We start from the raw sequence: 25,717 nt of genomic DNA, 5'->3' as shown, positions 1-25,717 counted from the left end.
AAAGAGAAGTTTCTAATGGGTTGAACCTACTGTGAAGTATGTGTGGCCTGACATGGTTGGGAGCTTCTGTAATGATGTACTCAACAGATATTGTTAAACACCTTGCTAATGCATGATGTAATCCAAAACTATTCCTTAAATGATACCTTGGATTTCAAATGTATCCAGTTGATTTATGGTTTATTCCCACATGACCTGCATGATACCTGAAAATACAGTTGAATAACAGGATTATACTTAAGATCAGTATTTGGAACAATAAACAATATTATTTTCAATATTTGTTATGTACTGGAACTGGAGTTTAACCTGAGGGCCAGCAGAGACTTGGCTGAGCTTGAGACCTTAAAACGCTAGCCACCTGGATTCAGGAAGGAGGCCCATCAGGGATCATTAGGCCAGCTATTAACCTATAGTTGTGTGTAATGGGATTATGGTAATGGGATTCAGGAAGGAGGCCCATCAGGGATAATTAAGCCAGCTATTAACCTATAGTTGTGTGTAATGGGATGATGGTGATGGGTTTTTGGGTGGGGAGGTTTGCATGCCGTTGGTCCTGCATCCAGCACCACACAACGCATCGCCGCCGCCAGACGATATGGCTGCCGCTCCACGACACTTTGATGAGTTCAATGCCACCACCGAGGACTGGGAATCCTATGCCTCCTGCTTCGCTTTCTTCCTGGTGTCTTCGGACATCACAGACGAGGTAAAGAAGCGGGCCACCTTCTTCCGTGTCTGCAGTCACTCGACATTCGAGATTCCTCATTCCCTTCTGACTCCGGCCGACCTCAAAGACACGCCATACCGGACCATCTCGAACCAACTTCAAGAGCACTTTGTGCCTAAACCCTCCATCATAGTTGCCCGCCACGCATTCTATGGAAGGAACCAGGTGGCGGGTGAGTCGATTACGGCTTTTGTTATGGCTCTCCGAAGGGCAGCCCGCAACTGCAATTTCAGCAACCTGGAGGAGGCCCTCCAGGACCGGTTACTGTGCAGCCTCAGGAATGAAAGAATCCAATGGAGGCACCTTGCCAAGAAGGACCCCACGCTCCAGGTCACGATGGAAGAGGCCCTCACTGCAGAGGCAGCAGACCAGTTCACCGCCACATTTGTGAAACCCCTTCAGCGTCTCCTTGACAAGAATGCTCCTTGGGTCTGGGGTAAGAAGCAAGTCTCCGCATTCCGGGCCGTCAAAGAAGAAGATATTGGATTTATATCCCGCCCTCCACTCCAAAGAGTCTCAGAGCGACTCACAATCTCCTTAATCTTCCTCCCCCACAACAGGCACCCTGTGAGGTGGGTGGGGCTGGAGAGGGCTCTCACAGCAGCTGCCCTTTCAAGGACAACCTCAGCCAAAGCTATGGCTGACCTAAGGCCATGCAAGCAGGTGCAAATGGAGGAGTGGGGAATCAAACCCAGTTCTCCCAGATAAGAGTCTACACACTTAACCACTACACCAAACTGGCTCTTCAACTCCAGACCTGCTGACCCCCAACAAGGTCCTGGCACACTTCAATAAATCCTTGCTGGTCATCCTCACCTGCGACACTTCCCTGTACGGTGTCGGGGCAGTCCTTGGCCATCGCCTCCAAGATGGCAGGAAGGTGCCAGTGACTTATTACTCCTGCACCCTGAATTCGGCCGAACGCAACTACGTGCAAATCGACAAAAAAGCGCTGGCCATTGTTGCAGGAGTAAAAAAGTTCCACAGCTACCTCTATAGGCGGCCTTACACCATTGCCACAGACCACAAGCCCTTGCTGGGTCTACTCACTCCTGACCGACAACCAGCCCCCCCAGATGCTTTCGCCCCGGGTCCCGCACTCGTCTGTTTTTCTCGCAGGCTACCAATACTCCCTGCAACACAGGCCAGGAAAAGTGATGGGGCATGCCGATGCCCTCAGTTGCCTGCCATTACCTGCCCAAGACCCAGACCCAGCGCCAGCCCACCAAATCCTACTCATCGAGGATCTCCCTGACCAACCTTTGCAAGCTGCTGACATCACCTGCCACTTGGGCAAGGACTGCATCTTATCCCGTGTCCTCGACTGGATGTGGAGGAGGTGACCTACCAGCCAAACAGACCCTGAATCTACAGTCTTTTCCTCACACCAGGATGAACTGTCTTCCCACAAGGGATGCTTACTCTGGAGCAGCTGAGTGGTGGTTCCCTTTGCCTTGCGCCAAAGAATTTTGAAAACCCTGCACGAGACTCACCCAGGCATCGTTTAAAGGAAAGCACTCGCCCGGAGCTATGTATGGTGGCCAGGGATGGACAGTGAGATTGAGGCCTGGGTCAAGTGATGCCAGGCCTGCCAGGAAACCCGGCCAGAACCACCCCGTGCCCCTGTGCAACACTGGGAGTCCATCCGCAACTCATGGTCCCGGTTGCGCTTGGACTTTGCGGGCCCTTTCTAGGGGCAAATATTCTTTATTTTGATGGACTCATACGCCAAGTGGTTGGAGGTAGTCCCAGTCACTTCCACCTCCTCCCAAGTGGCAATCCGAGCACTCCGTAGGATTTTCTGCACACATGGCATCCCGGACACAGTGGTCATAGACAATGGAACGGCCTTCACTTCAGTGGAGGTCCAAGAGTTTCTGGGTCGCTACCTCATCAGGCACATCCACTCTGCACCATTCCACCCGGCCACCAACAGACAGGCGGAACGGATGGTGCGCACCACAAAAGAGTCATACCATACCATACCATACCAAACCTTTAATGGCATAATAGATTCAGATAAAAATACACAGAATATAAAAATTTAAACATTGGAGATAAAGTCAAGATAAAACCGAGCTTACAGATGCATTCAAACATGGTCAGAATTAAATTTAAGGATGTCAGCCAGAAATTTTGTCACAGCCTCACTAACCACCCCCTCAGTATCACTCAATAAATAATAACAGGGTGGCAGAATAGACAAATCTGGAGAAAAAGAAAGCTTGCCAAATAAATCTTTACGGAGGTTATGGTATAAAGAACAATCAAGCAATATATGCTGGATTGAGTCAGGGGTATTTGCTCCACAGGAGCAAAGTCTGTCGGCTAAAGGGACTCGCTGATATCTCCCTTGTAAAACTTTGGAGGGAAACGTGTTTAGTCTAGCCAACATAAATGCCCTGCGATGACTTGGAGTGGTTAGGTCTGATAGATAATTGGGCATTTTGCCACAAAAAGCATAAAGACCTAAGGAAGCTGGAGAGCAAATATAAGGGTCAGTTGGCCGTAATTTCGTATCCTCCGATTCTCATAGTCTCAGTTTAATACATCTGAAGATATATGACTCATCAGCGGTAGAAAAATCATCTACCTCTAACCCCAATTGATTGAGTTTAGACAGAAGCACTGCTGTCCAGGATGAAATATATGGGTCTCTTTTCATACAATCAAGAAGGCTGTTGGGATCTGTTCTAAAATGAATTTTGAGCCAGAATTTAAACACTGCAATCCAGGCTTTTGTCTCCACCAAAGACTGACCCACTTCAGAGCAGAGAGCAAAGTAGGACACACATTTTGGAAAACCAAGAATTTGTCTAAAGAATGAGGCTTGAATGCCCTCCGCTTTCCTGGTAAAAGCCGAGATCCAAATAGGGATACCATAGAGGATTTGGGCAAGCGTTTTGGCTTTGAACACTTTAATAGCTGCTGGAACTAATTGGTTGCCCCTTGCAAAGAAAAACTGTTTAATTTGAGCAGCTGAACATTTAGCCAAATTGACGGTGTTGTTACAATGTGAAACCCAGCTTAACTTGTGGTTAAAAGTGATCCCCAAGTATTTAAATTTTTTTGTTTGCTCGATTGTTGAATTGCCAATAAACCATCTCTGTGGGCGCCACAGATTAATTCATGGGGACTGGGATTACCAATTAGCTGCATTCCTTTTTGGCCATCGAGTGACCCCTAGTGCTACCACAGGGGGTAACCCAGCACAGTTTCTCTTGGGCCACCACCTGACGACCAGACTGCACCGTCTCCATCCAGACAGAGCCCCCGAACCTCGGCCATCACTGGAGTGCCAGGGGGTACCCCGAGGATTTTTTCAGGGAGACTCCTTATATGCCTGGAACTTCAGCAGTGGCCCAGCATGGATCCCCGCCCAAGTCGTCTGCTTCATGAGCCCAGTTTTGTATGAGGTCTCGACCGATGGGGGCCAAGTCCTGCGCAGACACGTGGATCAACTCCACCGCCGCATATTCCAGCCAGCACGAGTCAGTGCCCAGCCAGACCACCAGGAATCGGAGGAACCCCCACCGGACACCTCCGACACTGGGAACCCTTAAACCGCTCCACCGCAGCAGCCTTCCAGCAGCCTGGCACCGGCAGCCCAGACAGGGGAACCAGACTCCTCGGCCACACCTGGGGGGCTTCGTTGGTCCAACAGGGAGCGATGGATAGTAGCACATCTTGGAGACTATGTTTGTTAGGTGTTGGGAAACTTTGGGAGGAGGAGTGTTATGTATTGGAACTGGAGTTTGACCTGAGGGCCAGCAGAGATTGGCTGAGCTTGCGACCCTAAAACAGGGGTGTCAAACATGCATTTTGGGGGCCGAATCAGGCCCCCGGAGCGCTCCTATCAGGCCCCCAAGCAACTGGCTGTCATCTGCTTCCTTCTCCATCTCTCTTGCTTCTTTCTGCATCACAGCTTGCTTTGCAAGGTTTGCTCAATCGCACAGGAGCTTCAGAGGAAAATCTCTATTTTCTCCATTGGTTGAGGCTCCTCTCTTGGGAAGGAAGGGGGGAGGAATAGCTTGCTTTGCCAGGTTCTCTCAATTGCACAGTGGCGCTACTGAGCCAAGCCTGTCTTCTCTTCCTTTTATTGGCTGAGGCTCCCCCCCAGTCCCCTGGGGAAGGAAGGAAAGAGCCAGAGCTTCCTTTGCTCAGTTCCCTTGATCCCATAGGAGAAATACGAAGAAAGCATCTTTAAAACCAATGAGTGTTAACATTTTAATCATGTTTTAATTTTAGAAAATATATATTTGTGTTCGTGTTCTTTATAAACTTTGTATCTCTGCTACCTAATCTTAAATAGGTACACACATGGCCTGGCCCAACATGGCTTGGCCCAACCCAACATGGCCCGGCCCAACAAGGTCTCATTTATGTCAGATCCGGCCCTCATTACAAATGAGTTTGACACCCCTGCCTTAAAACAATAGCCACCTGGATTCAGGAAGGAGGCCCATCAGGGATCCTTAGGCCAGCTATTAATCTGTAGTTGTGTGTAATGGGATTATGGTAATGGGATTCAGGAAGGAGGCCCATCAGGGATCGTTAGGCCAGCTGTTAACCTATAGTTGTGTGTAATGGGATGATGGAAAGGGGGTTGTGGGTGGGGAGGTTTGCATGCATATAAGCAGGGCCATTGGTCCTGCCAGACAGTTCTGTTCCTATCTCCCTATGCTGAATCACTGACTAAAGAGCAGAACTCACTATCTCTTGGGCATCCTCATGCTTTGAACCCAGTACATTGTAATACTGCAATATTTTTCATACCCAGTTCTGTACCTCTTAGGCTACAAAGCATGGAGTTACATTTTAAAAATTTGTATCTAAACTAGAAATACTTGGCTTTATAACTGGGCCTCTGCTAGTAAGAATGTGTGTGTATCTATATATCTATCTATGTTCCCTTTACCCTTTCTTCCTCCCCCCTCCCCCACCCCTTTTCTCTCTGATATTGTTTCTTTTTCTCCATCCCCAGCCATTCTTTTTCACAGACCCTTTCTCTCTAACTCTCCCTCCCCCACCCCTTTTCTCTGCCAGTATCTCTCTTCCTTGATCTTCATTTCCCGTTTCTCCCACAATGGTTTTATCCCTCTTACTGGGTAGGCCACCCTCCTTGTTGCTCTGCATGCTTGCTCAACTGTTCCTCTCTCCACTACTAAGACTGCTTACCTCCAGCTCACATCATGGGTCAATAGTGGATGGGAGGTGTTGGGAATGCAGGGATGCACCCACTTCTCTTTGCCCAGCCCCCAGGGTGACAGTGGAGGTAACAGATGGTTAGGCAGTGAGGAGTGGGGTTTGGCAGTGGATGTTCCAGGTTCTTGTCACCCCCCTGTTCAAATCCAGTGGCTGCACCTTGGTGAAAGAAGGAACCAGGGGGCACGAGGGGCTTCTAGCAGAAACTCCATTCTGCCCACTGGTCTGCTTCCAGCACAGTGGCCTCAGAAACTGATAGAGGGTTCCCTTGACAGTATGGTTTCTGATGCAGTTGACTGAACAAGCCAATTGCTTTCGGTGAAGTTTGTGAAAACTTTTTGTTGTTCTTGGATTTTACTGCAAACCTGGGGATTCTTCACAAGTTCTGGGAACAGAATGTCTCAGTGTGGCCTCAGTCCTTGCCTTTAAGTATATGCAGATGGGTCCATGTTGACTATTTGATACATTGATATATTGTGGTTTCAGTATGGTCATACAAGTGGAATCTCCACAGTTCAGAGAACTGTGGAACTTTACGCAGGGAATTGTTGCTCCCCCTCATAGAAGTGAACTCCAGTGGGCCGCCATAGTTATTACAATGTGGTTTTATTTAATAGTAAATTATCAATATTTAACCTTCTACAAGTTTTAGAATAACAGAAACCAATATAAATATTTATAAATTTAGTTTATTGTATTGTATTTTTTTTTTTTAAAAAGCATGCATACTGTGTCAGTGAATAATTTATTAACAAGGAAATGAATGAAAAAATCACCTAACAGTGATAAAATGAAAGGATACCAGTCCAGGAAAGCAAATGCCTGCTTTTGACAGTTTGTTTTATTAGACAGATAATGGTTATTTTTAATCCAGTACCTAAATAGGTAAAGTTTAAATATAAAAGAGCAAAGCATACAAAATACTCTATTTATTACTCTTTTTAAATTCACAGAGCAACAGTTTCTAGGGATAGCCAAATCTGCATAATTATTTACGCAGAAGGAAAAAGCACCTCAGAAGTATGTTTGTGTATGCTGAGTGTCTATACATGCCCTTGGGAACAGGCCAAACTTTGTGATGCATAAAATACTGTTAATGGAATCTTCCCCCCCCCCTCCGATCCCGCAGTATCCGGTGGTCATCTCTCTTGTTACATCTCTCTCGTTACTGGCATGGAAAGTCTTCATATCATTGGGAATTTTCATATAAGATGAAACTCAGGCCGTTTTCCCACTGACCTTACTCCGGAGCGAAGTCCCTCTTCACCGCGCAGCGTCTGCACGGATTTCCCACCAACTGCTGCGCACAACCAGGAAGAGCCGCGGCTTTTGCATCGCAGATGTAAACTGGTTTTTAGCGGTTTACATCTGCGACGCAAAAGCTGCGGCACTTCCTGCTTGTGCACAGCAGTTGGTGGGAAATCCACGCAGACGCTGCGCGGTGAAGAGGGACGTCACTCCTTAGTAAGGTCAGTGGGAAAACGGCCTCAATACATTATGGCGGGGGGGGGGTGTAATGCCATCCCATGTAAACGATACATTATGGCTGATAACAGATGGACGGTTTACACCACCCCAGGGAAAGCAGGCGGGCAGATCAAAAAAGTGCCTACACACGCACACATCTGCCTGCCAGCCCCATCTTGCAGGCAGCCCGTCCTGGGCCTGATTGAAGCCGCCTCAGAAAGGTACCACTTTAAACTTGTTGCCTAATTCTGAGGTGACAATGAAGTACTGGGGAGTGGCCAACAGGTGCACGAGCACTCTGGAAGCTCCTCCAGGGTTCACATAGCCCATCCCTGTTCTGGGGGCAGCATTCATGCTGCCCAGAGGCTCCTGGCCACTCCTTTTTCGGCTGGCTTACTTCCAGGGTGGCTTCATGCCGCCCTGATCTGGCCATCTGTTTTCAGCCTGTGGGTCACATATTAAGTGGAGAGACTCTAAAGACACTAGAAGGTACTTTATAGCTGATGTAGCAAATGGTTATATTGTATACAGCAATACTAGAAGGAACATTGGTAGATATGTGGCTCTGTGGCTGAGCATCTGTTTTGCCTACAAGAAGTCCCAGGTTCAATTCCAGACCTCCTAGTAGTACATGATATGAAAATCCTCTGCAAGAGACCCTGGAGAACTGCTTTTAGTTAGAATAGACAACATTGATGTTGATAGTGGTCTAGCTTAGTCGTCTGGCCGAGCTTCATGTATGTTTGGGTTGCTATTGAGCTACGAATTCTCTGAGTCAACTCCCATTTTATAAGAACAGATATTAAGATAAATGTCTGGAAGGGCTTGTCGTGGGTCAGCCTCTGTCTGAACTAGCTGATTCTGATAACATCCACAGTCATTTCAGTGACACAGAGGTAGCAGAGGTTGACCCCAACACACAGGCTATTGATGACCAAATTTTGTTTGTTCCTCCATTTCCTGATCTGGTGCTGTGCTTAAGTATGCTTGTAAACATTTCTTATTTTATAAATATTTTAATCTTTTGATGCTGATATTCGATCTCTGTGCTACATAAGAGAAGCCATGTTGGATCAGGCCAATGGCCCATCCAGTCCAACACTCTGTATCACACAGTGGCCAATAATACACACACACACATATACATACTGTGGCTAATAGCCACTGATGGACCTCTGCTCCATATTTTTATCTAACCCCCTCTTGAAGCGGTCTATGCTTGTAGCCGCCACCACCTCCTGTGGCAGTGAATTCCACATGTTAATCACCCTTTGGGTGAAGAAGTACCTCCTTTTATCCGTTCTAACCCGAAGTTTCTCCAACTGCTTTAGGCATGCAACATTTGCTACAGGGACCCCCAGGGAGAAGGGAAGTGGTCAGGGTGCATGTGGCCAACTATCCATGGGAACCCCCAAGCAGCCTTTGCTCTCTGTGGTAACCAGGCAGTGGGTAGCAAGAGACCTGGAGCTCAGGCCTCGGAAACAGGAAAGGGAACTGAGAGTCCTCTTCCTCTCAGTGGGAGCCCCTAAAATGAGCAGGTGGTGACAGTGAATATCCTAGTGGAAGGAAGAGAATACCTCCCTCCAGGAAATGGCAATTCAAAGGAGGGAGTGTCATGTCATGGAAGTCCTTCAGAAAATCAATGTGGTTACTTGTGTGCTATTCTGGCCACTCAAAGGGTAGAGCTGCTTTCTCCCAAACATTTCCAGGTGTATCACAATGGTGATCCAGTGGTACTACAACTGGGCTGTGGCTCCAAGTCCACTTTTGATTCAGTCCCTTCAACCAGGGTGCAGGCTGTGTCAGTTGCATTCATGTGTGGCATGCCGTTGATGGGGATCTGTAAGGCTGAAATGTGGACATCTTTGGAGACCTTCATGAAGCACTATGTGGTTGATATTGAGGCCAGAAAGGAGGCTCCAGTGGGCAAAGCTGTCCTGCATTCTCTCTTCCAACAAGAGAGCATCACACCCATGTCTTCATATGTAGCTTTTCAGTCTCCCAGTGTGGGACTGCACAGAGGGTCCAAAATGAGCTTGTTGTGAGCTCTCTCTCTCTGAATTAGCCTTGGTAGCTGAACAACTGAGAGGGGGAAAGGGAGGCCCTCCCAGGAGTATGTAACCATTTGGGCAAGAAAATGAACCTCCAGTTTCAGGGAGGGGCTCCTCCTTCAGGTTTAGACAAAGAGAAAAGTAAAAGCAGGGAAGGAATCCTCTAATAGTTAGCCTGTGCAAGCACAGTCACAGTGTGTGCCTGCACAAAAGACAACTTGATGAATAACAGCTGCAGATAAGTGCAACACTGCTTTCATTTATATAACACTTTTGATCCCCTGAATTCAGATGTATCAGGTGGTGGTGGTGGTGGTGGTGGTGATGGTGATGATATCCTTTCACAACTAACAGATCAGGTTAACCCAGCTCCTGCACCCTCAAGTCTATTGCAGGGCCTGTAAAACAGTTGTTCCACCAGGCGAATGGGTGCTTGGATATGGCTCTCTCAGTTTCACCCCAGGCGTCATTCCATTCTCCACATTCCATCTGATAAATGTTGTTTCACACCTAATCCCCAAATACCTGTTCTATTGTATATACCTGCAATGGCTCCTGGGAATTTTGTGGATTTATTCTGCCATCTTAAATTAGGGGGTTTTAAATTCCAATGATTGTTTTACTGTTTTAAATGTTTTATTGTTGATCTTATTGTAAGCCATCCTTAGCCTGCTTGCAGGGTAGGACAGGATATAAGTGTTATAAAATAAATAAATAACAGATTCTGACTTCCTTGCACAAATTCTTGTTAACCGAACCGTTTTGATTGTTCAAACTCTAGACTAAATCTGTGAAAAAACTAGATGAGTTGCAGGACTATCTTTCAAAATTAATGAATGGGTGGGCCTATTATACACTCCCTCTCCTATAACTGATAAACCTCAAAAATTCTTGTTTCATTTATTACCTCATTAGCTCCCTGATTTTAAATCTTTTCCAGATGGTCCTTTCTATCTCTTCCTGGAGGTCCCCCCACCCCCGCCCAAATGATAGATGGTCTGTTCTGAACCATCTGTATGGACTTCTGGGTCAATGATTGATTAGAATCAACCTGAAATGTTTTCTAATTTTATCTGACTTCCATACTCACACAAAGGTGCTGTTAACTTTTAATTCAGAGTAAATCCCCTCCATAACATGAGCAAAAAGGAGAGATTTAAATATTTTTATACACAGCATGTTCATGGACTTAACCCATTAGTAAGCAGGAAAACTACCTTTTCTTAGTACCTTAATCCCTATCACACACACACAAGCCTTTATTGGCATATATCAGATAGTAAATAAAACAGTGAACAGGTATAGAGGTAACAAGGAGAAAAGGAAATCCTTATCAAGGAAGGAAAATGGTAAACCATAAATTAAAAAATCAGTTAATTCAATTTTTCAGGCTTTCTAGTAAATGATTATTTTGATGAAGAGATTCTAGGGTCAGTTAGGAATCTCTCTTGAACTGAGTATGAGCATGTTAGCCCAGCTCAAAGCTCAACATTCTAAAACATCAGCTAAATATTCCAAGCAATAAGACTTTCCAAAGGGAAGCTCAGGATTTTGTTGGGGGTTTTTTCGTAGCAGGAACTCCTTTGCATATTAGGCTATACCCCTCTGATATAGCCAATCTTCCAAGAGCTTACAGTAGGCCCTGTAAGAAGACCCCTGTAAGCTTTTGGAGGATTGGCTACATCGGGGAGGGGGGTGAACCCTAATATGCAAAGGAGTTCCTGCTAAAAAAAAAAAAAAGTCCTGAGGAAGCTCAACTGATGGATTAGAAAATCTAAATCTACTAGGCTCCATGAACTAGACCAGTCCTAGTAGATTTCACAATTCAAAATAACTCCATGGATTCTATCAAAATATTCCCACTATCTGTTCCACCAAATCGCACTCAAGCCAAGCCTTCTCACAGCGCTGTCTCTACCAATCTTCTTAATTGTTTAGAAACTCAGGACAGAGACGCAATCTTTGCCTACTCTCCTGGAATATAATATAGCTGGACAGGCAGGGAGACAATCTAATCCTTCAATTTACTCTTTACTGCATAGTTTTGATAATATTTTAGTTCAAGAAACCTGAGTCATTAAAAATACCTTGTTAAAAGGTTCTTCCTATTCAACAGCTGCCAAGGAAACAGGTCCCAGTGGGGGCTTAACTAGCATGTTTATTGACAACATTCAACTGGTGCTTTGCCCTCTATTCACAGGCACGACAGTGGCTCAAGCAAGCTTACTTTCAATAAATTCATTACAATTAATAGTTGTAAATATCTGTTTATGTCCTCACCCTCTAATCGAGAAACTGGAGCATCATGGCAGAAATTGACTGAAATGTGTTTACTAATACAATTGATCTGTTCAGCTACTCCCTGGATTGTCTGTGAAGATTTGAATACCCATCTTGGCAACTCCGCAGAACATTTAACAAGAACTTCTTTTTGGAGCTGGGATTCATCAGTAATTACTATAAACTTGGTCAATGAAAAGCCAAAGATGAAAATATTAATGTTGATGGCCAAAATTTGATAAACTTTGCCATTCAATTTTATATTTTTTATTAATTTTAACTACAAAAAGAAAAAAGCATAAGCAAAGGAAAAAACATCAAGAGGGAGGGGGAAATACAGAGTGGGAGATCAGAAACAAAGAAAGCTGCAAATATATCAGTTACATTTTTACTTCAAAACAAAATATTCTACCGTCTTCATTTTCCATTGTACACTTTTTACTAAACTATTACTTAAAATACAAGTCTGAACTATTCTTCTTCAACAAACATAGATATTAAAAAAAATCACCAAGGTCTCAACACAGAACTAACTGGATAAGCTTAACCATATTAAAAATACAAACTGACTTGTTATTTTAACAATGTCATCATTTAGATAGGCATAAAAAACAAATATTTATTTATCCTTCTAACTTACATATTTCAAACGGATAGAGAAAAAGATCAAATTTAAAATAACGTAAAAAGTGGAGAGATAAGAAAGAAAAATGGTAAACAAGGAGCATATTAGTTTATCTCAATAGAAGCAATTTCTCCAGACAAACATATTAAGAGCATATCTACCAGATTACAAAATAATTGTGTTGTCTGTCTTCTTAAAAATTAATCCAAGTTAACTGTTTATTTATCTAAATTTCTTTTCAGAACTTTTCCATCCTTTAGCTCTTATGTCCATATTAATCAGAGAGGAACAAACTTATTATGTCCCAAAGATCTCACTTTGCCTTTTAAAATTGCATATCTTGCTGAGTTCCATATTATCCAGTTACCTACAGAGAGGGAAAACAATTTTAAATCCCTTCTTCCTGAAAGTTTTCCATGTTTTGATTTTTTTGATGAAATGTGCATCCTCTCTCCTTAATGCAAGCAGCCTTTTCAGTAACGATAGTAAAAATCCCATGCCATTAGATCCTCTCAAAAAAACTTCAAACAGCCTTAACTTCCGGTTCTTCTTAGTAACTGTGCCATTAGGTTCCATTTTAATTTTCTTTTCATTTCCCAATGGATCTTTTTCCATTTCCAACTCCACAGACATCACCAAGATCTCTTTGTCACTCTGCCCATGTAGATTCAAGTTTCCGCTAGCTTTCAACATAAAAGTTCCCATTTGCTTTTTTATCAACTCTGTTAATAAATCAAGGTCCTGCTTTAGAGAAAATATGATATCCATTGTATCTTTTTTATGAAACATTTCGCTTTGTGATGCCATTTTACTCCACAGAATAACTCAGTCTAATAATCAAAGTTGAAAAGTAACTCAGAGATCCAGTTAGTCTATCCTTCCAAATCTCCACCAGCAGTATATCTTGATTGTTACCATTTCAGTTGCACTCAGACAACAAATACCAATCTCTTTGGAATATAGGCATTTCCATCCACCAATCTTGGTATCCAGCTCTGCAAAACACCCTACAGACTATAAATTGCAGAAATTCACAGAACAACCAGTACATTCCACAGAACAATCAGCACAGGCAACAACCATCTTCCTTATCTTCACACCCCTTCCAACCCTCCCAGCAATTAACACAGAACAATGGTCACATTCAACAGCCAGTTTCCTTATCACTACCCTTCCAGGAAGCCCCACCAAAAATGGGCACATCCACAAACCTATTGCCCTTTCACCACACCCCCTCCAGCCTAGAAATAGCAGCTCTCCAGCAGCCCTGGCCTCACTCAATGCACAGCAGCCAAGAAGGTCAGAGCGCCTGCTCCGGCTGCAACGCCACTGAGGATGTTCTCCGCAGCTGAGAACGAAACGTCTGGAAGAAAAACTTTCTCCAGTAGAACACGGCACTTGAGCCCGATAGATTCTACAAACCCTAATGATGTTACCAGCCATGAAAACCTGAAATCTTTAAATAATAGTCTCTTTATCACTTATTCAATCATAATCCAAGTCGATTTAAGTATCTATATTCAGTCAAATTCAGATTGTTGCTGGTATTCAAAGTTGTTCTTTTTATCTTTTGGAAGCCAGATTCATGGGAAAGTGGGGGGGGGGGAATTCACCTCTCTCCCTTCCTTTGAAATGATCCGTTTGTTGTTATGTAAAACGACCCACTAGCCGATGGTATGAAAAGCAAATTTACTTGCACAGTAGAATTGCCGTGTTTGAGGTAGGAAAGCAATGCATCAAAGGCTTGTTAGCAGAAAAGAAAGCAAGTAGTCGGGTGTTCACTTGTTTCTGCCATAATGGTGATCATGGCCATGGAGCACACAAGAAGGACAGGAACAGCCGCCGCTGTATTCCTGTCTCCCTGAAAAAGACCCATGCCGAAAGGAAACCCCTCCAGGGTCTCCCGATTCAGGGGGGCCGCAAGAGACAAGCTCCGCGGATCCCCACTGAGCTTAAGGCAACGGAATCTGGAACTCCAAACTTTGCCATTCAGTTTGGACTCACAATCAGGAATGGGAAACAACATTTTGATAGCAAAGGAGATTTCACCTACATCACTGAAAGAGATTGTAGGCTTATTGATTATATTTTGGTTTCCTTTAATATTACATATTTGATTTCTGCATTTTCTCATGGCTATCTTTATGATGGGTTAAGGTTAGGGAACCCAAATCCACCCTCTGGGAGCAACCATGTGAGAAAGAACAATCTGAGTCCTAATATTACTCTGTACAGAGCCAGAAAATGATCCCCAAGTGTGGCACAGCAGATTGATTTAGTTTTGAAGTCCCCAATTTTAGGAGTCCTAAGAGAAACCATTATAAAACGCCCTCCAGAAAAGGTCACTCAGTCCTATGAGCTACTTAAATCTCTTTTAGGTACCTTCTGTATGTCTAAACAAAATCTAAGGAAAACTCAGACTAGACCCCTTTTGGTTCAGTACTGTGTCACAATTTAAAGAAAGCTAAAGCACTGTATTTAACCATGTTTCAAGGATTTAAATGCTCAGAAATTTTTATTGCAATATTTTTATTTAAAAAAAACAATTTTGCCAAAGATGTCTGTAAAAAGGGGAGGAAGATTCCATCTTAACTTGTCAAAAAATGTTTTGCACCTCACATCTTCATGATAGTAAAACATTTTGATAAGTGGTAAGTACAAGGAATAAATCTTTCCCAGGAGAGAAAATCCTATCTATCCCAATGAATCTTTGTGAAAACTATCATACCACCCTTGAAAATGATGAAGAACACATTATATCTTCACCTTTTACTGGATTTCCAATATAGTAGTGTCATTGTAAACTGCATTGATCAGGCTGCACCTGTAGTATCACATGCAGTTCTGGAGGCCTCACTTCAAAAAGAATGTGGATGGAATGGGTGCAGAGGAGAGCAAGGAGGATGATCAGGGGCCTAGAGACCAAGCTCTATGAGGAAAGGCTGAGGAACTTGGGAATGTCCAGTCTGGAGAAGAGGAGGTTGAGGGAGGACTTGATTGCTCTCTTTTAAGTATTTGATGGGCTGTCCCTTACAGGAAGGCAGAGAGCTGTCGCTGTTGGTGACAGAGGATAGGACTCACAATAATGGGTTTAAATTAATGGCAGGAAGGCACTGGCTGGATATTAGGAAAACATTTTTACAGTAAGATTTGTACAACAATGGGAATCAGCTAACTAAGTTCTCCTCAATTACAATCTTTAAGCAGCAGTTGGACAAACACTTGTCAGGGATGCTCTAGGCTGATCCTGCATGAGGGGGGGCGGGTTTGGCCTAATTGGCCTGGATGACACCTTCCAGTGCTGTGATTCTGTGAAAACATTTTAAAGGGTCAGTGGTAAAATTGCAGGATTTTTTTTAGATTGTTAAAGAGGTGGAATTCTAGCAGGAGCTTGTTTGCATAATAGGCCACACACCCAGGCCTCAGATTCAGTGGGAGCTCAGAGGAGCACAGCTCCTGAAACTTTCTGAGAGTTCCACCACTTCGTCTATTGAATAGTATGTGCAGCTGTGTAACAATCCCTGGATGAGCTCCACCACCTGTTTTTCTACAAAATGACACCTGCACACACCCCTGATGTAACCAATCCTCCAAGAGCTTACAAGGCTCTTTTTTGGAAGCTCTTGGAGGATTGGATGCATCAGGGGTGTGTGGCCTAATGTGCAAAGGAGCTTCTGCTAGAATTCCCCCTCTGTTCTTAAAAAGAATAAAGCCGGGCTAGAAGCCCTGGCCAAATTTTCAGTATAGCATCTAGTGCCTCTTCCCAAAATACCCCCCCAAGTTTCAAAAGTATTGGACCAGGGGGTCCAATTCTATGAGCCCCAAAAGAAGGTGCCCCTATCCTTCATTATTTTCTATGGAAGGAAGGCATTTTAAAAGGTGTGCTGTCCCTTTAAACGTGATGGCCAGAAATCCCTTGGAGTTCAATTCTGCTTGTCACACCCGTGCTCCTGGCTCTGCCCCAATGTCTCCTGGCTCCACCCCCAAAGTCTCCTGGCCCCACCCCCAAAGTCCCCAGATATTTCTTGAATTGGACTTGGCAACCCTAGGCCTTGAACATACCCACATAGCAAAGCTAGCCAGAATCCGAGATTAGATGCATGGCTAAAATGAAGTACCTTATATCCTAATTTCTATGTGAATTGTGTTGTCATCTAAACGACATCCCTAAGCACTGAGAAGAGCCAGGCCACATCCTACACCTGGCTCCTAGTAGCTGAGAAAAACAAGTCAGCTTTCTTAGATAAGAACATGAGAAAGTTCTAATGAAAGCAAAGAGAACCATTCCCTATGAAGCAGCCTGTCACCCATGCTCCCATGCAACTAAAAGTCAGGCACTAGCAAAAACGTAAAATGGAGTTACAGAAGCTATACAGTCCACCCTTGGATGGCTAAAAGACTCTCATAAGACTGTGTGTTATGAATTGCCCCCCCCCCAGTCGGAAAGAAGAGACAGACACAAAGTGTTGGATATAAAAACCGGGCCGCTTTATTAAATAATTAATTAATTAACCTGTAAACTGGCAGGGATGGGACCTAAACAGGACAAGCCCTGGGGTCACCCCCTGACCCCGCCTTGTCCAAAGGGCGAGCCACCCTGCCCCCAACACAAACCCGCCATATTCGGGTTGTAACTGAGTGGCCAGGCCTCCAGCCATTCTCCACCTGGGCTAGCATCAATCCCCCATGGAAAGGCTCCCAGGTGAGGCTCTCCATGATCTGCATTCCCCGTGATCTGCATTCCCCGCACTGAGCCGTGTAGCCCATCTGCGGTTCATACAGACCACCCGCACCAATGGTGCTAGGCCATAGGTGCTCCCCTGCAAATACTGTGGCCAAAACATCCTCCAGCCTGCGACCAAATTACAGACTCCTACGATTAACACCTAATGCTATAAGGCAGTACAAGGTAGGTGAAAAACAACTTCACATGGGCCAATTATGTGAAGATGAAAAAATTCCTACCTGGCCCCTAAAAAGGCGACCGGTTGAAACCTGAACTGCCAAGGGAGGGTGGGTGGGCAGAGAGCCAAACAGGAACAGCGAACTGGGAACTGACTGCGTCCCTGAGAATTTAGACCGGGCCTTGCAGGATATGGCAATGTGGTTGAGGAGGAGCGGGCTGAAGTTGAATCCAGCGAAGACAGAAGTCCTTTGTCTGGGTCGGGGCACCCGGGAAGGGGAAATACCTCTTCCGGTCTTCGACAGGGCGCCGCTAAAAGCGGCGCACCGAGTTAGGAGTCTGGGAGTTCTACTGGAGCCTTCATTATCAATGGAGGCCCAGATTGCAGCCACTGCCAAGTCAGCCTTTTCCCACCTGAGGCGGGCAAGGCAGTTGGCTCCCTTCCTAGAGCGCCAAGATCTGGCAACGGTACTTCACGCAACGGTCACCTCGAGACTGGATTACTGTAATGCCCTCTACATGGGGCTGCCTCTGTACCGAACCCGGAAACTGCAGCTGGTGCAGAACGCAGTGGCCAGGCTACTGTTGGGGCTCCCTAAATGGGAGCACATACAGCCTGGACTGCGCGAGCTGCACTGGCTACCAGTTATATACCGGGTTCGTTACAAAGTGCTGGTCATTACCTTTAAAGCCCTATATGGTCGAGGACCTGTCTACCTTAGGGACCGTCTCTCCCCATATGAGCCCCAGAGAGCACTGAGGTCAGCTGGAAAAAACTTGTTGACCACCCCCGGACCAAGAGAGGTGAAGCTGCAATGCACCCGCAACCGGGCCTTCTCCTCTGTAGCCCCGAACTTATGGAACCACCTTCCAGAGGAAATGCGGGCCCTGCGGGACCTTGAACAATTCCGCAGGGCCTGCAAGACTTTCCTCTTCCGACTGGCTTTCGCTGACGAGGAAAGTAATTGCTAATGAGCCCGCCATCATAATAAAGAACAAATAGCAATAGCATTAACATTTTTATTAAATTAATTAATTTTAAACCTATTAGAATTTTTAATGTTGAATGTAACCTGTCTCTGTATAATGGAATGTTACTGTTAGCCGCCCTGAGCCTGCCCCGGCGGGGAGGGCGGGATATAAATAAAATTATCTAATCTAATCTAAAGCAAAGCTCTGGGCGGGGCCGGGGCTTATATAGCCCTGACACCACGCCCAGAGACAGACCCGGATGTACCAGGGCCAAACGATCTGTTGCTCCCTCCTTCCGAGGGGGCAAAGACGGCCCCCAGCCTGAACGCCGGCGATGCCGGCTTGGCTGGGAAGGGCCGGACCTTGTTCTTGCATCTAAGGGCCAGATCTTCTTTGTCCTGCCATTTGGCTGTCTGCATGATTAGGGATGCCAGGTCTGATTCAGGAAATATCTGGGAAGCACCCCCCTTCATTCTTTTGCCAGGAATCCTAACCTGAACTGGGCTCCCCTTGGTCAGGCATCGCTCTGACCTGTCCTTCCCCTTCTCTGTGCTTGTGCATCCTCCATTTACTCCCAAGCAGCCTCTTCCCCACCTGTTGCCAAGCCCAGAGGCCGTCTGGTGGTTCTCGGAGTTCTTTCTCATCAAATACCCATGATCACTCTGCAAGGGAGGAAAGTGCAAGAGCAAGTCAAATGAACTGAGAGTGTGGAGGCTCAAGAGCACCAACACAGCTTGTATTCAAATCCTGATATAGGTTCTTTTGCGCGGTGTGTAAAAATTGGTGCTGTTGGATAAATTATGTATATGTGATTATCCTGCTTACCTAACTGTAAACAGAACCATGAAGATAGGCTCAAGTTGGATAGCTGTGTTGGTATGAAGCAACAGAACAAAATTCAAGTCCAGTGGCACCTTTAAGACCAACGAAGTTTTATTATGGATATAAGGGAGAGAAAAGCTACCTTGGGTGAATGCAGTTCTTACCTCCCTCCCCCTTCCCCCAAAAAAGTCTCTGTTTTTGTGCTCCTCTCCTTGTCTTTTGCACCAGCCTTGTAGACTCTGGTTGCAGCCACGCTCACCTTAGGCATCCCGTGTCCCCCCCCCCCCCCCGCTGTCTGTGGGCCCCACCAATCTTAAAATCCTGGCTACAGCCCTGATTCAATCTCCCCCACACCCCGCTTTCTAAAAACCCTGAAATGTGGGGAAGGCCTCCAAACCATGGACCCCCTGCCCCCAACTGGGGATTGGCAACTCTACACATAATATAGTTCCCACAAAAAAAAAATCTGGGATTTTTTTTTATACATAGCATTGGTACATTGCAAGCAAAAAGTAGACCAACGATGTGGGCATGCACACAAAAAGAAGAGACTACATATAATGATAATACCAGTGGCTGGAATTTGTTTCCATCACACTCCCCACCCCCTAATTCCAGCAAGCCATTTTAAAAATGGATTGATCCTCTAATTGATGGACTTTGGCACTTTAAGTATATAAGGCTTCTACACTATGATTATTTAGGCTTCGTGCAGTTTTAATCTTTTAGATTTCTATTCGGGGAGGGACCGTGGCTCAGTGGTAGAGCATCTGCTTGGTAAGCAGAAGGTCCCAGGTTCAATCCCTGGCATCTCCCAAAAAAGGGTCCAGGCAAATAGGTGTGAAAAACCTCAGCTTGAGACCCTGGAGAGCCGCTGCCAGTCTGAGAAGACAATACTGACTTTGATGGACCAAGGGTCTGATTCAGTATAAGGCAGCTTCATATGTTCATATTCTGCCTTTTCTGAAGGGTCAGGGCATCAGAAATATAAACACGGCCTTATTGCTGGAGCATGACACCAGGGCAAAATTATATCTACATGCGACAGGCGTCGCAATACAAATCCACCAAGGCTTGATTCTCAGTGGACCAAGAAAACCCAGAGACTCAGTAACTACAAGGAACAGTGCTACAAGGTTGAACATATAGGCAGCCCTCATGACTGCTCTGAAGCTTGTTAGTGTGTCAGCTTTATTTTCAGCTCTTGCACAGTTTTGCTAGTCCATTGGGGGGGGGGGGGAGGTGTTTCTACCAAACAACTGAAGGCATGTAGTCCAAGAAGCATGCAGATCAGGTTGAGCTCCTTGCTTCTCTTCTCCAGACCGAGGTCTGGATTTGGAATCTGGGGTACCCTGTGCTAGTACAACTGCAATTTCCTCAGGTGATAGGGGGGCTATCTTTTTTATGTCGTCCATGCAAGACTTGCCCAAATTAAAAAAAAATTCCAGCTCAATTTCTGCTGTGTGATACTGCAACAAATCTATATCAAGAGTCCCCCATCATCCTTCACACCCATGCTCCAGTAGGGAACCAGCTTTTCTATCAAAGGGGTTCAGGACGAGTCCACTGTACCTAGCTAGGGAGGTGAAACTGATCAGGATATAAATGGCTCTACCTAGTCATCTTCTAGGTGGACTTAGAAGTCTTCCTCCTTGGGGATGGGGTTTCAGGTGGAGCATCCCACAATTGAATGAATTGCTTTTTCTGCTTTTCTGAAAGGACTGCATTGGGCTGCTAATCTATTTCATCCCAGGCGCTCCATCCCTGAGATCTCTCCAAATTCATTGTAATGTGACTTTATGTATCCATCTAAATTATGTTTACAATTGCCCTGTTCACTGAGTGCACAGATTCACTTTTCATGATCCCCATAACTCTTTGATCACAGGGCTCCTCTAACTGAGCCAATTGACTCAGGATGACTCCAACATCCCAAACCATCTGGCCCGCTATCTCTCCTAGCACCCTAACAGAACTTCCTGTTGTGGGTGAAGGGAACACTTCAGAAAAAAATCACTCTCATGCCAGCTGGTCTAGCTTCCAAAAACCAGGTGTGTAATGGGCAGCAACCATCCCCAGCTCTTACAAGTGAGCCTGTGCCTCCCCCAGGGTTTTCCCATACTGTGTGGCATGGAACATATGGACATATGAAGCTGCCTTATACTGAATCAGACCCTTGGTCCATCAAAGTCAGTATTGTCTACTCAGACTGGCAGCGGCTCTCCAGGGTCTCAAGCTGAGGTTTTTCACACCTATTTGCCTGGACCCTTTTTTGGAGATGCCAAGGATTGAACCTGGGACCTTCTGCTTCCCAAGCAGATGCTCTACCACTGAGCCACAGCCCCATTCATGGCTCTCCAGGGTCTCAAGCTGAGGTTTTTCACACCTATTTGCCTGGACCCTTTTTGGGGAGATGCCAGGGATTGAACTTGGGACCCTCTGCTTCCCAAGCAGATGCTCTACCACTGAGCCACCCATGCCTGGCAAATTGCATTTATGATCCATTCTATTAGCCTTCAATAGAGGGAGTCATTCATAGAAACTGCCTCAGAGTAGGATGAGTAGTAGCTCTGGTCAATTTCAGCATTTCTCAGTTGGACTGTATCTCCACTAGTGTCACAGAGTTGAACCAGCTGGGTGAAAATAAATTCACCCCTTTTCTGTCTATATTGCTGTTTCAATACTGTCAGCTCCTGGCTGGTATAATCATTCACAGTATGCAATGTATCCACCATGGGTGCATTCCCAACCATTTTCTGGTGGGCTTTTCTCTCCCTCAGAGGTATTGCCTATACCACCTGTTCCTGCTTTTCATCCTCACTAAAATAATAATAATCATCAGGACTAGTGACTATGTCACAAGGGTCCCATTTCTCAGGGTCTTAGTTAGGTGCTGTGATGATACTTTGCATATTTGTGTGCTTGGGGCACTTTTACACACTCACCTAACAAGCTGCACTGCCAGTTCCACTTCTAATTTTTGTGCTTTTTCCTTCATGTCAATTCTTTCTGCAAAGCCATTCACTGAACTGTGAGCAGAAGCCATGCCAGCAGACCAGCACTCTGCTTCTCCTTAACGGACAAATTTCCCAGCTTTAGCACCTCTATAGCAGCATCCAAATCAGCTGGAGTGCAATCTGTCTCCACCTATGGCTAAGCCACAAGTCCACTCAGGACCACCAAGTGTTTTGCAACTTAATCTCATGCTGGGGTCAGTTGGGGAGCTCACTCTCCATTGTAGCTTCCCCACCCTCCTTACTCAGAATCTCAACATATCAGTTCTTTTGGGACCCTGCTGACTACCCTGGCAAGAAGCTCCAAGGTTTGCAGCAGTCCCAAGAAAACGATATGCAAGATCCAGGTTTGCTTATGAGATTTTAATCAATAATCAAATTTAGAGAAATAGTAGGCTAAGCTTCCATCTGCTGGGCCTCAAAGCTAGTCAGAATCCAAGATGAGATACATAGCTAAAACTAAACATCTTATATCCTAATAGCTGTCAAGAATATCATCGTCATTTTGAATATGTCATTTATATGACAGCCTAATTTGTCTCTCAAGGCTGTTGTGAGGCTAATAGCTACGAAAAGTTTGTATGTTCTTCATAGTTAGTTTTCTTAATTCTCTTCCTCAGCACTGTAGTACTTAGTCATAATGGAGCCTCCTTTACTTAGTAATTAGTTGTTTGGCTGATGTATCTTGTACTGTCAACAGTACAACTGTCTATAGTACAACCAAGAGTATATGGCAAAGACTGTGGAAAATAACAGTGTCTGTGATGCTTTAGGAATTCCCTTAATATCTATGGTTTTACCATAGAGATTGGAGGAATTCTTAGAGTGTTACAGATGTCATGACAGCACTTCCAGCTGCTCACCCAGAAGTGATGTCACAATATTATATTCTATCCATCCCATTTTTACTCCCACCACTCCATTGAATGAGGGTGGGGGCAGAGTGTGGGGACTGTCTGGTCAGATACCTGTATGCTCTGAACTTGTATGTGTCCTACTCTTTGAATGTTCACAAAATTGACCTCAGAAATCCAATGTGGAGAAACTATTTCACTTTTGCAACTTCTCAAACTATTCTTGTATTTGAAAGTGGCTGAAACAGTGTGTTATATATGGTTAAGAGACACAAGTACCATAGACTCATGTCAGTGTCAAGCATTTGTGATGAGCATTCAGATATTGACACTAGGAAGCCCACAAGGAATCTTTTTCATTCAGGGTTTGGAATCAAAAGGAGCAGAAAGTAGTGGTAGGTGGGGATTCAATTCCCAAAAAGATAGAATTGGGTTGGTCCTAGGAGTAGAGCTGCTGTTCTAGGATAGGATGAGATTGACAGTTATTCTGTTAGCTATATTAGATCAGTGTTTGACAATCCTCAGTATACCTGATTATTCCAGACTTGAGGCAGGATACATATTTAGGAAAGGTATAGCAAGCAGAGCAGGTCCAGATCAAAGATCCAGGAATTTGTATGGTGGAGAGGACAATGTCGTTGGACACTGTGGATGAGGTGACCTAATGACTCTGCAATTTAATTAGCAAGTTCATCTCCTAGTTTTCTAGGTACAGTTTTTAACTACTAATGAAAGGAGAAAAGAAGCTATAGTTGTCATGTGGAATCTATGAGACATGGTGACTGGTTGTTCCTAGGGTGAAGCAGCTTTAGTCTCCTAACATCCTGGTTTTGGCTTCCAAGCCCTCCTACCATTCTACACACAATCAATCCTTTTTTTTTGGGGGGGGGGTGGTCAGGGTTGCTCTAAGGGCTGGTGAGCATGACTACTGTTTGTCTTCACAAGGTAACTGAATCAGTGTAGCTACTGTGCCCCTGTCTAGCCAACTGAATTAAAATACTAAAGCACTTACAACACAAAACATATGGCTAAGAGAGCCAGCTTGGTCTAGTGGTTAAGAGCAGAACTCTCAGCCTAAAATAAGCAGTTTACCACCTAGTGGTGTCAAAAAAGAGCTACAGCTTCAGATAGCCAAACTTCAGGATCTCCTATTCACAATGCCATACAATAATTTAATTTATCATACTGCTAAGAGATACTATATCTTCACATTTTCAAATTGACTGTACAGTGACTGGTCATTGAGATTTGAATCTTCCCTGAGTTCTGTAATGTCATCCGGGGTTCAAACCTGGATTCCTTTGCTTTTCAGACCTTCAACACTGAGAATTCTACTGAGACTATTGAGTTTTAGTTTTATGGACTTAACAACCATGTATTTGTAATTTAGTAAATTCATGCTGTAGAAACCTAATCTGACACAATAGATCACTGTATTTAAATGCCTTCTGGGGTGGGGGAATCTATCATTAACCATAGTAAATTGTTTTTGTTTGCATATCCTGGAAAAAATAATGAATTTATGGATGGATATATATTAATACGTTCTTTGCCTATTAACCGTCCCACCCTCCTTTTTACTTTTTTTTAGAGCCTAATGATTCGCCGCCAGTCCTGTTGATTGCAAACTCTGATACTATTGAGGTCCTGTATTTGAATGGAAGTAGAGCATATTCTCTTGACTCTGTCAGAGGAAGTGGGATTCAAACCCTGGCTTATGTTTACAGCAAGGAAACAATTTGTTGGATTGAATCAAGAGAATCTTCAAATCAACTGAAGTGCATAAAGACATCAAAAACTGGAATGTTAACAGATGAATGGATAATCAGCACAATTCCTAATCTTCACAGTAAGTATTTCAGTTTTGAGGTACTGATTATTTTGGCACAAAGTTAGTGAAAAAACACCCTCAGCCTTCCAAGAAAACTTTTGTCTGCCCACAGAGCACAGTTTTCCTGCTGTCCCCCAACAATCTGAAATGCCTCCGAAATTATGCCCCAAGAACTAGATTCTAGAGGGCATTTTGGGGTTGCTATGCAAGGGAGGAGATGGGAAATCATGCTCTGTGGATGGGATTCCTTGTGCCTGTGGAAACCAGTATGGATCCAACCCAAAAGACTTAAAGAGCTTGTATAATTTAACAGCATCAAAGTATTCTGTTATCCCATTCCCTCAAAAGGCAATATGAGGAAGAAGTCTTGGGTTTATTCTAGTACCAAATTTAAATCTGCTAATTACAATGTGCCTATTGTTATCATATCTGCCACAAATGTCTAGTACCTTTTTATTTTTATAAACACAATATAAATTGCCTAATTTAGTAGGAACTGTTCATTTACAGCCTAAGGACAATTGGTTCCCACTTACAAGAGAGCTTCGAGTTTCAACCTACAAAACCCCCCAGTATTACTGCAGTGAATGTTTCACTGTATCTATTTAGTAAATTGTGGTTCTCTGTCACTGGTAAGTTGCTTCATACTGCACCCTTGATGGGTCAGCGTTGACAATGGTGGTTCAAGGGACCGGAAATGGCTTTGTCAAAAAGCAATGGGATTTGCTGAACTGCTGTCACCAGTTTACTTAAACCATTGGGATGTTTAAAATAAATGCATTTATGTTGCAGGCTTCAGTCCTTCACACAGTTTCTGGAAGGCCAGTCCAATTGAACCCAGTAGAGTTTCCTTCCAAATAAACATGGATTGGATTGGGTTACAAGGTGTGCATTGGTTTTAAATGTAGACATTACAGCACAATAGTATTTTGGCATCTTGGTTAATGACAGTGGCAACCTTAT

The 25,717-nt window shown here is 44.5% G+C and overlaps 1 protein-coding gene across 1 annotated transcript in view; it reads left to right on the top strand.

Moving 5' to 3' along the window:
- LRP1B (LDL receptor related protein 1B) overlaps positions 1-25,717 on the top strand; it is a 1,229,602-nt gene that overhangs the window by 457,291 nt on the left and 746,594 nt on the right. Inside the window, exon 6 of the mRNA XM_060257450.1 lies at positions 24,515-24,772. Within this exon, the coding sequence (XP_060113433.1) occupies positions 24,515-24,772 (258 nt within the window). The remainder of the gene's footprint in view (positions 1-24,514; positions 24,773-25,717) is intronic.

The sequence above is a fragment of the Heteronotia binoei genome, chromosome 16 (genome assembly GCF_032191835.1).
Source record: "Heteronotia binoei isolate CCM8104 ecotype False Entrance Well chromosome 16, APGP_CSIRO_Hbin_v1, whole genome shotgun sequence".
Taxonomy (NCBI): domain Eukaryota; kingdom Metazoa; phylum Chordata; class Lepidosauria; order Squamata; family Gekkonidae; genus Heteronotia; species Heteronotia binoei.
The sequence above is the reverse complement of the archived record's forward strand: the minus strand, read 5'-3'. Positions and strand labels throughout refer to the sequence as shown.